The sequence below is a fragment of the Varanus komodoensis genome, unplaced genomic scaffold (genome assembly GCF_004798865.1).
Source record: "Varanus komodoensis strain SLA01 unplaced genomic scaffold, ASM479886v1 scaffold4, whole genome shotgun sequence".
Lineage (NCBI taxonomy): Eukaryota > Metazoa > Chordata > Lepidosauria > Squamata > Varanidae > Varanus > Varanus komodoensis.
The window spans coordinates 8,410,629-8,427,684 of NW_025335941.1; the positions used below are offsets into that span (position 1 = coordinate 8,410,629).

The 17,056-nt window shown below is 38.2% G+C and overlaps 1 protein-coding gene across 3 annotated transcripts in view; it reads right to left on the bottom strand.

The window, feature by feature from the left end:
* Nucleotides 1-17,056, bottom strand: part of CASK (calcium/calmodulin dependent serine protein kinase) — a 150,707-nt gene that overhangs the window by 45,194 nt on the left and 88,457 nt on the right. For all 3 annotated transcript variants that reach the window (XM_044442632.1, XM_044442629.1, XM_044442630.1), the window contains exons 8-11: nucleotides 14,771-14,893; nucleotides 12,726-12,809; nucleotides 11,137-11,236; nucleotides 852-973 (exon numbers count right to left, since the gene is read on the bottom strand). In XM_044442632.1, coding sequence (XP_044298567.1) covers nucleotides 852-973; nucleotides 11,137-11,236; nucleotides 12,726-12,809; nucleotides 14,771-14,893 — 429 coding nt within the window. The remainder of the gene's footprint in view (nucleotides 1-851; nucleotides 974-11,136; nucleotides 11,237-12,725; nucleotides 12,810-14,770; nucleotides 14,894-17,056) is intronic.

The window sequence follows — 17,056 nt, forward strand, 5'->3', positions numbered from 1 at the left end:
TTTATAATAACTAAAAGAAGGAAGTAGTTTCTAAACAATGTTACAATCTTTAGTGACTGACTTCAAGAGCACATACCTAGATTTCTTAATTGCTAGCCTTTAAAATAAATTTTGCAGAAGAAGCATGAGTAGACTTATTTACATTTTCTAAATACTGTATCTTGGTAAAGGCTTATCAAGATAAATTTAGATATTTACAACTGAAAATTATACAGAACATTTACAATATAGTTAAGATAACTGACAGGCAGATTTGCTATGCTATTCGCCCAAAAGTTGAGATGTATTTATTTTTACTAACACAATTACGACATAACATCACTTACCTTAAATAGTGCATATATGAACTAAAGCTTTGTGAAGCAGCATGAAATTTGTAATAATACTTCTGACTACAATTGCAGTACATGGAACAGGCAGACAAAACTGGCATCAATGACTGGCCCTACATATATAAAATATATAGTACAGGTACACTATATATTGATATTATTCTATTACTAAGCAAAAATTTAACTTGGAAACTGAACACTATTTATATTCAGAGTCCCCTAAGAAGTGATCCAACCGCTCAGTTCCACAAGAGAGATTCCATTTGTATCCATCGGTGCAGTAACAGCTTAAGACAATTTCTGGGGATCTGAGAATTTTGTTGAATTTGTTTCCTAGAAACAAATAGTTTGTTTTTTCTACTACAAATGTTCATTTGTCCTGGATAAGTACCCTTATTAGCTATTTTAACTTTCTTAGAAGACTGCAAACCCATTAATTTAAGATTGTCCACAGGTAAGGAATTTTTGCTTCTCTTAATATTATTATAACTCAATATTTTTGCACAAAAAAGTACTTACATCTAGTAGCGTATGAAGATGCTGATCCTGGAAAACACTATGTAGAAAATCTAAGTCTTTTTCACTGCAATCTGTAAGTGCATGGATTTCCTCTAGGCTGTCCAGCACCTGTGAGACTGCTCCTACAGCCGTGCACACAGACAAAAAAGCCGTTAGAAAAAGACTGAAGGTGACTGGAACAAGAATATTTCCGTCTATTCACTGTGGATAAAATAAGAACACTAAAAAAGATAAAGGTTTTACTGAGAAATTAGATGTTATCTGAACATTATTTAGGAACATAAATATACTTGAATACAAAATAATTTTAATCCAGTGAGGCAAAGCTGTTCAATCCCCACCTTATAACACTTGTGTATCAGAATAAATACATTTTGATAATGAAGTCATTAATGTGATCTAACATAAGTGTATTGGCTTTGAAAGACTTAAGGGTGAATGTTCAGACAAAACAGAAGTCCTACCATTCCTCAGGTAGTATAGACTGTACCTTCAGGCTCATATCTTGGTACAGTGGGAACTCCTTATCTGCAGGGGATTGGTTTCAAGCCACCCAATGGATGCCTCAAACTGTGGATAGCAGCAAACACTACAGACTGTATAGCTGGCCCTCCACAGGACCCACACGAAAGTGGAAAAACTGTGAATATCTCTAGGGACTTTCTTTGGGAATGCCATGCTCTTTGTCTTGGTAGTAGTCAGCCTCGCTCACATGTTTGGTCTCTTAGTGGAGGTGAAGACTCTAGAGATATTCATAGGGTTTTTCTCTAGAGATATTTGCAGTTTTTTCACTTTGAGGGGGACTTAACCCCCACAAATGTGGAGAGCCATGGTCAACCACAGTTAAGTGAAACTGTGGTAACTGAGACAGTGGATATGGGGGTCCTACTGTACAGTCAACTATTTACTGTGGCCTCGGATGAACTACTTTCTCAGTCTTAATGTAACATCTAGAAAACATATAAAATAAGCACTCCAGAATCTGTTTGGATGTGGAATGGTATAGAAATAATGAAAATAAAATGAAATGCATATAGATGGAGAAAATCTGTTTTATAATTGCAATCACTACAGATTTGATTATTTCAGGACACTTCAAAGGTACAAATGGTATCAGAACAGAACAGAATATAATACCGTTAGGTGTTGTTACATCACCTAATATTTAGGCTGTACTTTACTCTAAGAAGGATTCTGATTCAGAGAGATCACATGTCACCTCACTTCAGGAGGACTCTCAGCACCCTTCTCTATATTGCCTTGGTCTGCGAATGTAGCTCTGGACAATGAGGATGACTCCTCTGCTGCTTCCTATGTCCTTTTGCAGCCCAAGACTGAGACTGCAGAAACAGACAGCAGCCTTTGAAGGACTGAGCCACTAAAAGATCAGGGTCTGGCACCTTCCCAAGGCCTCCAAGTTGACTGCAGTTCTTTGCTGGGACAATAGCTTTTTTTGAGAAAACACTCCGGTTACTGTTTCATGCAGTCTGCTATCCAAAGTCCTGACCTGACTCTTGGCCTTGCTTAACAAAGCCCAGAACGGGCAGTAAGAGCAATGCTACAATTTGCTTCCTCTGGGCTTCAAATCTGGTCACTGCAGGTATCTTGAAACATTTACTAATATTTAAAGCCAAAAGGATTCTAGATTGCTGAGCACCTGGCATCAGGACAGTTCTCTTGTAACAGAAGGAAAAACTAATAAGGATCGGAAAGGAAAGATCTATACATTCCCAAGTCAATCAGAGATAAATGAGTGCAAGCTTGCCTATTTGTAGCTGTTGCCAATGCGATTAAACAACAACAGTGTACAGGGTTATGTTCTGATTAATCAGAAGTCAGCTTCCTAAGTTTACTAAACCATGGTTTGAAGACTGGGTTGTGCTGTGGGTGCATTTTCTGTCCCTCTTCTGTCCTGTGTGCAAATACCTTTTTTCTATCCATGGTTTGTGATAACCAGAGTTTTCCATGACATCTGAATCAAACTAAACCATAGTCTGTGTTAAGTAGGAATCATCTTGAAAGCACGGAACATATTTTGAAATTATACTGATAGGCACTAGCCATAGTTTATTGAGATTGGACATCATAGTAAACTAAATTACAGCAAATGACAAAGGAAGAAGGAATTTGTATGTAAGATTAGAGAATAAAGTCTACCTCTGGGTTACAGGCTAGAAAAAAGAATAAAACTAAAGCATATATGAAAATCACAAAATCTATTTTGTGGACATCAGGAAGTAATCTTTAATTGTTTTTCTGTATGCACAAGTGTGTGTGTGTGTGCGTGTGTGTGTGTGTGCGTGTGTGCGTGTGTGCGTGTGTGCGTGTGTGTGTGTGTGTGAGAGAGAGAGAGAGAGAGAGAGAGAGAGAGAGAGAGAGAGAGAGATCATGCAATACATATGGAGAAATTATTTTCACAATGTGTGTAATGTTAATCTCAGCATTTAGTGTTTGCAGAATCTTCCAAGGTACGTAGATCAACTAAATCCTTTGAGTAAGCTATACACAACATAAGCGGTATTTAAAAATTAAAAAATAGAACAAATTCCACATCACTAGCCCCTCTTTGTGCACTGTAAGTTACTCACAGTCTGAATTTTTAGCAACAAATGTTGGACTTGGATATGCCTGAGACATTCCGACTTCCCATTCTCTACCACGTTTTGTGTACTCCTTTGTTGTTGAGCCCTTAAAGAAACCTGCCATGAGCAGGGGCTGCACCCTTGCTTGGGAAAGGATTGACTTCTTAATTTTAATACCGCCTTAAAATCAGCTTTCTGATACAACCATATAAGTTTGCTTACATTCATGTGTTAAAAAGTATTTATATCAAAAAGTTTTATGTTTTATTCAAAACAATGGTACAGGCAGTATTAAAATTGGGATAACGTAAAGGAGAGAAAAGAAGATTTAAACATGCAAAGCCAAACACAGTAGCAGAATGCAAAGCTTTAGAGGAAAACAAAGGGATACCTACTTTCTGCAGCTAGAAGTCCTAGTAGGAAGGCAGCATTTGGACAAACAACAGATAGCATGAACATTTCAAAGTAAGCAATTATAAAAGCTGCAAATTGGCACACTAGCTTGGCCACAAAAAATGAAAACACACAGATACCCTCGCATTTATATAGATATTTTAGTATGTTGGTCAAATTAGGTGTGAAATAATACAGTCAGGAGTCACACTTCTAATAATTTTTCACTATACTCAGCATATGACTTTCTGATAGTTACCAAAATTAAACAAGTACAATACAGTGAATACCAGTTTTGCCATTTGAGAATAAGGAAGCACAAATATATAGAGTAAGGTATACTGGAAGTCATTAAAACACACCATAGCATCCTGGTTTTATACATCTTTATCAAACTTGGGCTTGTACAATCCCAGGTGCGAGGGGCTAACTTCTGAAGACATATGTATAGGATGGTGCTATTAAACTAACAGGCAGTTCAGTTATAATTCCAAAGTGTTAAGTTGTGAGTTATACTTGAACATTTTTGCAGTTGTACAATAATAAGAGTGAAATAGCAAAAATAATGATGGCTTATTAAAATTATCTAAAACCTCTCAGATACAAAAAGATTATTATGAATAAATATATTGAATATATGGCAGAATATTAGAGCTAGTGTGCTGCAAACAATATACTTTTATTGTAAGAAGACATCTAAAAGAAAGTCATACCTACAACTTTATTCTATGTGATACTTGCCAGTTAAAGCAACTGAACTTTGAGAAGCACAACTAAAATAATTGAACTCTGCCTATAACTTTACAATCTAAAATAGGCACACATAAAATGGAGTGGGGAATTAGGAAAAACTGGAGAAGACAGATAACACAAAGCCAGAACATCATTGGAAAAAGCACAGAGAAGTATGCTGGGAAATGTCTTAAAGGGAAGGCAGAAACTCTATGAATCTGTAGGTAAAGGTGATATATGGCTTGCAAAATAAATCCTGAGAGGGCACGAGTCCAGAAAATCTGGAACTCTGTGTTCTGCTTATATTTAGTTTTTTGTTATTTTTTTCTAGTGGCAGTAAGGGTTGTTTGGACTATGCATGGGACACACTTTATCCCAGATATTAAAGGTAAATTAAAGGATGACTACAGCAATGAGGAAATTGACAAAACTGAAAAAACTGGAGAAAACAAGTATTTGAAGAATTTCAGCTTATATAATTTATGCTACTTAACTGTAGACGTTTCATAGTATGTTTTCCCTATTTTTTAGTATAGTAAGCAAAGATTACAAAAAATTAAAGCCAGAAAACAAACAATGTTCTCCCTTAAATGTTGCAAGAAAGGCTCAGGGTTCCTTCAGAATGCAATACTGCAAACAACCTTGGCTCTACTGGGCACCCTGTTTGCAGCCATGTTCTTATACTGAGATATAATCATAGAAAAAGTTAATTCTTTAAATAGGTAGAAATTATTTGTTCTAGCTGTGACTTCTAAAATCATAAACAAGTTAACTTCTAATAATAATAATAATCTAATTTTAAATGCAAAAGAACTCCTACACAATCTATTGATTAAATTCATTTAAAATCATGCCTTTCTCCTATTTCCCAAAGTGGCTATTTTAAAATACAACAAAGGAACAAATGAATAGAAATTGCAAATCCTCCCATTAATACAATTAATTGTAGTTATATAGATTTGTTAAGGGCCTTAACAAAAGCTTAAACTGAAAGTTTCCATAAAGAATTCTAAAGACTATAGCATATTCTTAAGGGAGTGTGTTCTAAAATACTTGGTTGCACCACACTTAGTTAGCTTCTGCAGTTTATTCATTTAATATTTATTTACAATACTGATATACCATTCCACATCCAAACAGATTCCAGGGCAGTAAACAATAAAAGATAAAAGGAATAAACCACCATATTAAATATATTTAAAAACCAGAAAAACAATGGAAACCATGAGCAGTCAAGTAAGGAAAGCATGTTGAAATAAAGATGTCTTCAGCAGGCACTAAAAACAACATAATGGGCTGGTTCACAAGACAGAAGGTTGTTTAATAAGCTATGGTGAATGTTGTTCAAATTTCCCTCATTATCCTTATTGGGCAGATATTCTCAGAACACAGCAAGAATGGCTTGTTGCACTAGTTAAGAAAACTGGCAGCAATCACAGCCTGCTGTACGATTGTGGGGTGGCTTGTCAACCACTCCAATAAGCTACCCTTGCTAGGCTTGGATGACACAAGAAGGTGTGTCAGCCTACTTCAATTGGCAATCTGGAACCTGAAGGTCCGCATGTCCATTAAGCCATGGCGGGCTGTGGGGAACATGTGAACCAGGTCAATGTTGAGTTGATGCCTCCCTGACCTACAGGGCAGAGGGTTGTACAAGAGGCACTGCACTGTCTGCAACCTGGGCTTGAACCCAAGCCATAGGTTCATTTGTTCTATTTTAGAAATGGAACAAATTTAGGAATTATCAGTTAGTCACAACTCTAGGGAAAGTTGAAGGCAGAAGAAGAGGACTACTAAATATGAGATGGAGCAATTCCATGAGAAAGCCACAGCCTTGAGTTTACAAGAGCTGTGTGGGGCTGTCAAGAGTAGGACATTCGGGACAACCTTCATTTATAGGGTTTCCACAAGATGGACAGCATTAGCAACAACACAAGAACACTGAAGAAAACCTAAGCTGGGAATGAAAAGTTTGATAGAGTGAAATACATATTTTAGGTCACTAGGAAGATGCAGCATTTGAAAGGCTGCATATTGAGCCACCTTAAGCAACACTTTTTGGTAGAAAGGAGGGAGTACAGATCAAATAGAGAAATTAAGAAATATTGCATTGTTTTATCCAGTGAAAATCACCAGTTACATTGTTATCGTTCAATGCCCTAGTAAATGATCCTAGAAAATTGCTTTTGTCTGCCATTTACTGGCAAACTGAGTTTGCTTCCAGAGACAAACTCAAATCCTGCTTCAGAAACGTAACTGATAGTGAGAAGAGTGTTCAAATAACTTTTCATTTGATAGACAAAAAGGATGCAGTTTGCTGGCAATTTCAGATATTTCCAAATTAACTAAGTTGTTTGCTTTAAAGACATCAGAGCAGAAGCAATTATACTTTCTGTGAACAAGTCTATTTAGTAATAATAAAATTTCTGCATTTGGATTAATTTCATAATTTTCCCCTACATGTCCATTTTTTCCCACTGGGAGAAAAAGAAGAGAGAGTCTGGGCCTTCACATATTTAGATCTATCCCATGCCATTCAGAGATTAGGAGATACAAAACTCGATAAACAAAAACTCCAGTATTATCAGCAGAATCAAGCTAGTTGTATGCGAGTGTGTTTGTGTGTCTGTGTGTGTGTGCTTAACCATTAGATTGTTAGATACCAACTTAAAATGCATGTTATGCATGCTTACTCATAAGAAACTCTCACTGTGTTCAATGAGTTCAATGAGTATACGTGTACACAATTACAGCCCAAGATTGGAATGCCGGTCAGCTCCCTATTAAGCCATAGCCTTCTTTAATCTAAAAAGTATCTTGGGTTATTGTATTCATCTAGTAATAAGTACAAGGGGTCTCAAATTTGTTACTGAAGTTCCCAAACAGCTCTGGATTATAATGATAGAATGCCGTTAATTTTTGTTTATTCTTCTTCTTCAGACTAAACACAAAATGTTTGTACATTCTTGATTAAGAATACAACCAATGTATAAAGTGCAGGAAATACAAAGAAAGAACAAGATGTGATAATGTAACAAGTTAAGTTAAAACCACAGTGTCTACATAAAATACAGTTCCTAGTAAAGCAAAGTACTTCAGAACAAGTGGAGTTATACTGTACAAATGTCAAATATTTAACTGCATTTCAAAGTTCTATAGTGCAAGCTAAGAGACATACTAATGCAATCTCATTCAGTACAGTTTTATGCAGCTGGCAGACCTAGCAGACCTAACAGACATACTTTGTTTAAAACGTTTTATTCTTGTACTTAGTCAAAATGTCTTCTGGAGTGGCTTACACATGATCAGAAAAAACAGGACAGTTGCTGCCCTCGGGTTTACAATCTAAAAAGGCATGACACAAAAGGAAAAAGGATAAAAAGGGAAGAGGAAAGAGGAAGAGTTCTTTCAGTAGGATGATTGGAATGGCCTTGCTTTTTATTAATTTCTGCTGCAGCCTGGTGGAATGGCTGCAGCTGGTGAAGGCTGAGGAAGGGGACTTCATGGGGATGGTCTTTCAGCAGGGGTGGTGGAGTGATCCCGTTTCCCAAAACTCCCTCTGTTGCTCTGTATATTATGCCCAATACTGTGCATACACACACGGTGGTTCCAGAAGAGCTTTTTATTGGTGCAATCACACTTTCTCATTGACAGAATTTTCCAAGGATCCAGATGAGGCCACCTTCAATTTTCAGCCCTCCCATGTTTCTGCTTTTTAGAGAAAATCTGTTAGGGGAGAATAGCTGCGTGCTGCCTTTTGAATGTTAGTGCTAGAAACCCTCCACCTGGAAGCACTCGCTGTATCTTTTGTGATCTGGGTAAGTGTTGTGTCCACTGATTTTTTAGTTATACTTCAATTCTCCTGTGCTAGCAAAGCAAACAGCCTGAAGTATATGGCCACAAAGAGTTGAAATTTGCATTTTGAACATTCTCTTAGTAAAAAAAAAGTATGTTCCCAGTCATTTCCATAATCTTACAAGGATAAAAATGATATTAACCTGTGCATAGATAACTGAGTAAGTACTAAGAATCATCACCATTATCAATAGCAGCAGCATTTATAGAGCACTTTTAATATTCAAATCATTTCAATAACAGAAGTTTGTAAAGAGATTAGTATTCTTCCCTTATTGTAGCAATCAGGACCTGGTTTACGGAAGGCTCCTAGTAGTTTTAGGATTTAACCTCTCAAGATTATTCTTAGTCTGCTCTTCACTGCATATCAGAATTCTTCAGTCTGGTTTAGCTAAATATTTGCAAATGGGCTACACTGTAACACAGGATGCGAAAGATTAAATTCAAGGCTGAATCTGCTACATCTGCTAGCTGACTGAAACTTTCACCTTCTCACCTTCCCTTTTTGCTGCCCTAGAAGGCTTACGAGTTCCCAAGGCAGACTCTGAGGGGAAGTGAAACCATACCCCCTCCTGGTTCTATGGGCAAGACGATTTCCGAAAGCAGAATCACAGCACTGGATCCAACCCAAAAACTCCCACTGATAATCTTTTCTCATACGCCATGTTCATTACCCAAGGCCATGTGAGCAAATTAAATAACTGTTGAAAAAGCAAAAACTTGTATGCTAATTATATGCACAATTAGAAAGAGAAGCAATGCTGAAATGGCAGACAAAATAAAAGGAAATATATACATTTTAAAACAGGAAGTTTTAAATATAGTGGCCTTTCAAGAGGTTATTCTTCTATTAATTTTGAGGAACCAGGAGAAAGTAATTCCTTGAATGAGGCCTTAGAAAGACTGAAAGGACCTTGAGTAAAGAATGTTCAATATAAAATGTTCAAGCAGTGTAAAATAACTACTGTGACCCAGTTTTGACCCAATTTGCCTGTAGTGCAAACTGTAAGAATTGTCCTTGCCTAAAGATGTTTTGAGAAGTATTGAGATAAATCTAGTATTTAGCTGATTCTGAACCAGTGGATAACTCCTTTTATTTCATTTTCCAAGTTACAGTACCAGTGATTAACTCAGGGGTCCTTGAAATGTTCAGTAAAAAGTGATAGCAGGTCAATATGAATACTTCTGTTAGAATAAACTCATTTAATATTGGAATATATTTTAATACCCATATAAAATATATTGTGATATTTCACATGTTTATAAAATTAAAATTGTAGCTTGGGAAGGTATAGAAACCACTACATTATAGGAATATATAAGCATCTTAACTGAAGAGGAATATCTGCAGGGTAACCTTTTATGCAGACTAGTACCAAGGTTTTGCAAGGTGTTTAAACTATGTGCCACAAATCTAATACATGGCAAGAAACTCCCATCAAATTCAATTTGGCTTGCTATCAGGCCAAATAGTGGACATTTTTTCTCTTGATTAAGGAATGATTTATTAAGGTATGGCATTCACCAAACTTAATTAAGTAAATAAATTATGTTCATATTATAATTATCTTTGTCGATGCCCAGATGGCCTCAGTGGCCCAGAATGCCTTCCACCAGCTTTGGCTTGTGGCTTAGTACACCCTCTCTGGATAGGTGTAACCTATTAGTAATCTGGTATCAATAATCTATACTTTAGCAATCTCTAAACTGTACTGCAATGCACTCTATGTGTGGGCTGCCCTTGAGTGGTGTTTAGAAGCTGCAGCTTGTACGAAATGCAACAGCCAGATCAGTAATAGTGACTAGGTGATCCAAACCCATAGCACCAATTCTGGGCTGCTCACACTAGGCTGCCTGTATGCATCTGAGCCCAATTCAAGCTGCTGGTTCTAATCTATAAAACTCTACACAGGTTGGGATGAAAATAATTGATGGAATGCCTCTCTTAAGCACAAACTACCCATATACTATGATCAAGATCTGGGGCGTGCTTCCCACAGTCATCTCCAAGGCAAGTTCAGTGGCAACAAAGAGAAGGGCCTTTTCAGTGGCAGCCCCCAGTTATGGATCAAACTTTCCACTGAGGCCCACCTGGCACTGACACTGATATAGGTTCAGTGCCAGAGTAAGACAGTCCTCTATAACAGGGCATATGGCTAGTTTTATATTTTATTGGAGCATTATGTTAACTGCTTAACAGGTCCTGTGACTTAATTTGTATAAGCTATTGTAGGTTTTAAAAATCTGGTTTAAAATTTGGCTATTCAATTCTGTGTTGCATTTTTTTTAATATAGCATTTTATCTGCTGTTGTGAACCGCCCAGATCATTTCCCTCATTGGCCAATAGATATGATATTAATAGTAACAGCAGCAGCAACAATAGCAACATGTAGGCCTCCTCCTCCCTAGCTGTAGACCGTACTAGGACTGCTGAGGAGATCCAAGAGTAGATCTTCGTGCAGCCCAATTCCCTCCCAACAGCTGTTGAAAAAGCCTGAGAGGGTCTCAACCTCGATTGCTTAAGCTGAGTCAGAGAGCGAGGAAAGAGTGTGTGCTAGCAAGAAGAGAACCCTTTCATAAGGATCAAAACCAGCAATTCTTCACATCAAGTGCTTACAAAAATAAAACAAATAAAAGTCAAATTTGTCCAGCTAAAAGCACATGTCTTCACCTGAAGTTCCTATTAATATAAAGCTGTGCTATTAAGCTGCAATGGTAGTACCTGAGGAGGTGGGGTCTTCAGAGAAGTCTGGCAGTTCTTCAGGGGGATCACCATAGAAAGAATTGAATTTGTGGCTTGATACTGCTGCTAGTACTGCACCCTAAGTAAATAAAAGGCAACAAACAAACAAAACCCAAATTCCAAAATAAGTAGTGCTTCCCCTTTAATCATGCCACATTGTCAAGCAATTTGTGATTTAACAGCAGGGACTCATCAGAAGAATCTAGAATGTACATGTTAAAACAAGGTTCTTCCTGGTATCACATCTTCAACTAATCATACGTGCAAAGCCAAACCTGAGATTATTTTAAACCTCTACAAGAAAGTTAATCCTCATTCCAGGTCCTTGGGAGAAGAGACTGGGATGCCATGGATATCTCCAGGGGCAGAGAGAACTCCTCCTTGCTTAATTCATTGGCAACTACCATGGAAAGAACAGAACATGGAATAAAGGGCTCAAGTTATAGGCATCCAGGTTCTAGGAAGAACATCAGGAAGAACTTCCTGACTGCTGGAGCAGTATGACAATGGGACCAACTACCTGGGGAGAATGTGGGCTCTCTCACACTAGAGGCGTTCAAGTACAGCTGGACGGCCATCCAAGAGGGAGCCCTGCACTGAGCAAGTACTTGAACCTGATGGCCTTCTTGGCCCCTCTTGACTCTTCCATTCGATGATTCTATGCTCCTCCATTTAAAACCTCCCTGAATAGCATACAGTCGCCCATGGGTGGGCAGACTTCATCCTCAGATGATTCTGTCCTTCATTCTGCTCCAAGGGGAAGATCAGAAATCACTGCCATAGGTATGCATGTAGGATCCATACCTTGCGAGAGCACATATGAAAGTGAGCATCACGCACAACAAACTCAGTTGCTGAAATCATTCTGAGGAGTAGCTCAGTAAGGTGGCCATTTGTGCTGGAGTGCACAACTGAGTAGTGACTTGGAAGCCAGCAGTGTTCTACCATACATACGATAAGCAAACCCAGCTTGTTATGAAGTTGAGGACTGTATGCCTTTAAACTATGTATTCCAAATACTGAAAAAATAAAATTTTGAAAATTCCACACACAGATACACACGCACGCACACACTGCAGAATGTGACAAGCAGTTTCTCTACTGTCTTGTCAATTGTGCTGTGAAGAGGCCTCCATCACTTGTGAACACTGATTTAGTGCTTCTGGGTCAACCCGAAATCGAAATGAGTGGAAACCCCTCAAAGCACTAGATTTGCATTGCGTATGCAGTAGTCCCATTCAAACATCAGAACTGGTGGGACTCACTACTTGAGGAAAGAACTTGACAGGGTGGAAAGGAATAAGCAGGTGCATAACAGGCCCACTGGATTCTGCAACTATGTTCAGAATAATACTGTGGTTGTGGTTTGTGTAATGTATTATGTAAATATACATATTTCCTATTTCTATTATCCTGTCTGTCTGTTTTATTATCTAGATTAAAAAATTGGCTGCCAAAAGTCTTTTCATGAACAAGAAATGTTTTTAAATTACTAACTACATATAATTAACTATAGTATTATTCTGAACATGTTTTGACATATTTTAGCTGGCCTGTTTTGCTTTTACCTTTAATTTCCTTCTTGCATTGAATTTCCTCAGCTGTTCCACAGTTTCTGGAAGGTGAATCTTGTATGCATAGCGATCACGTTCCTACAAGTGATTAACGAAGGTGATCAGTTAGTATAATTGAACTTCAGTCAATATGAGTTAATTAGCAAATTATTGGTTAAGGAATATATTTCAAACAAAAAGCCTCAAAAGAATGATTTCTTTAGAATTGGAGCATCGGTCATGATCTCCAAGAATGACAGACCTCCCCCTGGTGGTACATTTGCAAAAGGCAGCATGTTTCATCATGAGAGTGCCTGCATCACGGCGGTTTGGGAAAAGCCAGTCAAAGCTTCATACTAAGTTGCTGAGATGGCTTTCTCCGATGGAAGCTCTTACATATCCAAATGCTTTGAATTTTATGATTGTGAGATATGATGATATTTTAGATAATGATGGAAAACTGAAGCCGAATCAAGAACTACAGGAACATGGCATTGATCTCTCTTGGTGGCGTGAGATTCATATACAATTGAGATATACTAAAGACTATAGAATGTATGGTTTTTATAAGGAACTAATAGCATTTGATCAATTGATTCTAAAATCAGATGAAAAAATGATCAAAAGGTTGTATAATTTTCTTTTGGATATGAAAATGTTAGATGAACAAGTTAAAGAAACTATGATAAGGAAACTTTGCTAGAAGTCTTAATAACTCCTCCATCCATGACTTCCGGATCCAGGACATAAGCACCAGTTGACAGAAATAAAACTTTTATTAAGGTATTTGTATCCTATTCTATTTGCCAGAGCATCTTGAAGTAGCGCATAATCGAGTAGCAAAAACAATAAAGCCACCAATAGATACAATTAATCATACGGAGTTGTACTGCAGCAGGATCTAGATTGCACAGAAAAACACAAAGTTCAGAGCAGCAACTCAGAGGACCCCAAATGTCCTCTGAAATATGTTTTTTAATTATTGTGAGAAGGTTAGGAATGGGGTTATGAAAATTACAGCCAAGCAGAGCAGATATAAGGATAATGATACAAATTTCTGAAAAAACACTGAACCCTTATGGAATGCCCCTTTACAACCCCTCTGACTATGACCCCTGGGTGTTTTCTAAAGGATGGTAACGATCTGACTTCTGTATATCTGCCTTTTGGGGGAGACCTTTTAGAGTAAGCTGAAAATTGGAGCACTGATTATCCATGGCTGACAATGTGGGTTATATATGTTTTTTTTCTGTTCCTCTTTCTGATAACATTTGTGCATTGTCTTGCTAAACCATTGTTCAGTTTGTTTTGAAGTTTTGGTAATCCATTAGTTGTTTTTATGCTATTTGATTTTTTATGGATGCTAGCCATTTTTATTTCCTTTGAAAGAATGGTAAACTCAAATACATAAGCAGATCAACAGAAAGAATACAGCAATTCCTAATATGGACTTTTCACCAAGTAGATGAGCACAGGATTGTAGCCGCAGCTGTATTTCTACTCACTATCCTTGCTTGTACCTTTGTTAAATGCATAGCCTACCTAATCCTAAACCAACGTATTACATCCTCAAAACCCAATCATTTGCTTTCCTGAAAGATATCGACCATGGATATTCATTCTGAAAGTTGTAGAAGCTGCACAACTTTGATCACCAAATGAATACAGAACATTAACTATTGTGCTCTGCTTTCCTGAGGCTTCTGATTAGAAACTGAATGATGCTTTCCATTAACTCCCATTCTCCTCTCTTTTCCTTTTCCCTTCTTGGTTGTTTCTCATGTATGCTGCTAGACTGTAAGCCCCTTGCAATAGGGGATAGTAAAAGATTCTTTGTAAAACAGAATATATCATTATCATCCTGCAGTGATAAGAAAAGCGTCATCTGCTAATGCTTTATTACTAGCTTTACTACTTGTGAAACTGTCAAGTCACAGCTATCTTGCCAAAACAAAATATTCACATCTGCATGCATGATATTAAGACACACGAGTTAACAACCATCTTGAACAGGTTTATAAAATGTGCATGATGTTTGAATGTCTATTTGTACCATTTACCTTCAGCCAGGGATGGTTAAGTGCCTCATAAACAGTTATTCTTTCAGCTGGGTCCAGCATGAGCATGCGCCGTACCAGATCTTTGGCACTTTCAGAGATATGGCTCCACTGCCTAGGATTCATCTAGGTCAAGAAAAGTACATTAAGCCTAAGTATGTTTGCTTCTGGAGCCTGCAATCTACATGATAAATGCTTAATAATTGCTGAATTTCTCCACAAGTTTTCCTGGGACTGGACCAGTGATTTCCAGCTGAATTCCTGCCCTGACCAATTAATTTATCCAAAAAATCACCAGAAACTCTTAAAAATACATTTAACAACATGATTACATTTTTGCCTATTTACTCCAAAGGGTTGATTTTTCTTTCAGCAGAAACAGCGTAACAGTACATGCAAGTACGTTCAGTGACACTCTCCTGCAGGTGCTTCTTCCATTTCATAAGAAACTTTGGATGGGATGGTCTAAAAGAGGCAAATATCAGTGCAGGAGGTACTAAGAAACCACTGTCAGGCTGTCTTTCCTCTGCACGGGATTACAAAGGGAGGTTGCTTACCTGTAACTGTCATTCTTTGAGTGGTCATCTGTGCATTCACACATATGGGCTCTACGCCTGCATGGAACCTTGCTTTGCAAAGCTTCTATATTGGCAGGAACCCTTCTTTACCATCATCTTAAGTACATCCTTGGAATGTCCATTTCCCTCAGCCCTTTGAAGCCAACATTGTGGCCTGAAAAACTGAAGGGCAATCGGGGTCAACGGTTGGTCAGACCTTGAATCTGACCATAAAGGACTTCAGTATCAATATATTATTAAAATGACAATAAAAAGTGGGGACAGCAGCAGGGTGTGTGTGTGTGAATGTGCAGATGACCACTTGAAGAACAACAGTACCAGAAAAGCAAGCTTCCCTTCTTTTTCATGGTCTATGTAGATCACACATATGACTGATTAATGAGCTTGCTTACTGGAGGTGGATCAGTGGAGCTATCAAAGCCCTGAAGAAAGTGCTACTCTGCCAAAGAAATGGCCCTGGCATGGGCAGGATGGCTGTGGCTCTGCATGGGTCTGGTAAGGGCACAGTCACCTGAAGAGCAGAGGTCTCCAGTCCCCAGGTAGAGTGAGCTTTTAGTAGACACAAGAATATCAAGGGAGTGAAGAATGAAATCCAGCAATACAGATAGTGATGTGAAGAAGGCAGGCAAAGCAATGGCCTAATTAACACGAACGTTTGGGATGATAAGAAAGATCTTGGCAAAGAACAGCTTTATCCTTGTGAAAAACTATATACAGAAGCTTGGTTGTAAATGCACGGAGTTTGCTGGAATGATGAGTGGATTGCCACAAGGAAGGCAGCTTTCCAAAATAATAGCTGCAGCCTTCCAAAACAATAATTGCAGCCTTCCAAAATAACAGTTGAATATTACCACAGATTCTAATGGTTTATAGGGAAGACAACTGACAAGCTCCAGTTAGACATATGACAGTGACCTTGGGGAGCTATGCCTGTAGAGGAACTGGCAAGACAAAGGGTGGGGGGAAAAGAGGAACCTTATAGTGGAACATAGAAAGCTGAGATCATGGTCAGACATGGATAGAGGAAGGCTCTAGTTTTTGCTTGAAGACAGAATGAAGAAAAAGAACTATCTGCACCACTGGCCATCGAGATGGATCAAATCCAACCCGAGAAGCAAATGAAAAGGGCTTCCATTTTGCCTCATAACACAAGGCTTCCAAGCAATGAGGGCAAGAGGCGAGGTAACCCAAACCAAAGAGGCAGGGAGACTGTCCATTGGTAGGTGGGATTTTACTTCTGCACCTCACACATTTTTGGATAAAGGGTTTTAAGGGCCAGATGGCCTGAGAAGGATTCACAACCTTGTGATGGAGGCACCATAAAAACAAAACAAAACAAAAAACAAAAAGACAAGCCAAAAACAATAATAATTGTTCAAGAACAAGCTGAGCTCAGCTAGGGGGAAAAAAGCACCTCGAGAAGCAAACTGAACTTCCTGAAGCTACCGCAACGATGGTTGAAGAACTGAGGGAAATTGGCAGGAACCCACAACATATCCTAGTGATGACATTGGGGGAAGGGTCCCTGCCAAAATATTCTTAGCTTATAGAAGCTTCCCAAAGCATCATGCAGGCACAGAGCCTGAATATCTGAATCAGAGAGACCATGAAGAACTGCAGGTTCCTATGCATTTGGAACTCCATTTGCTGAAAAATAGCAATAGGATTTGAAGTGGAGAAGTTATTCATAGGGAAATGTCTCAGCACCTTC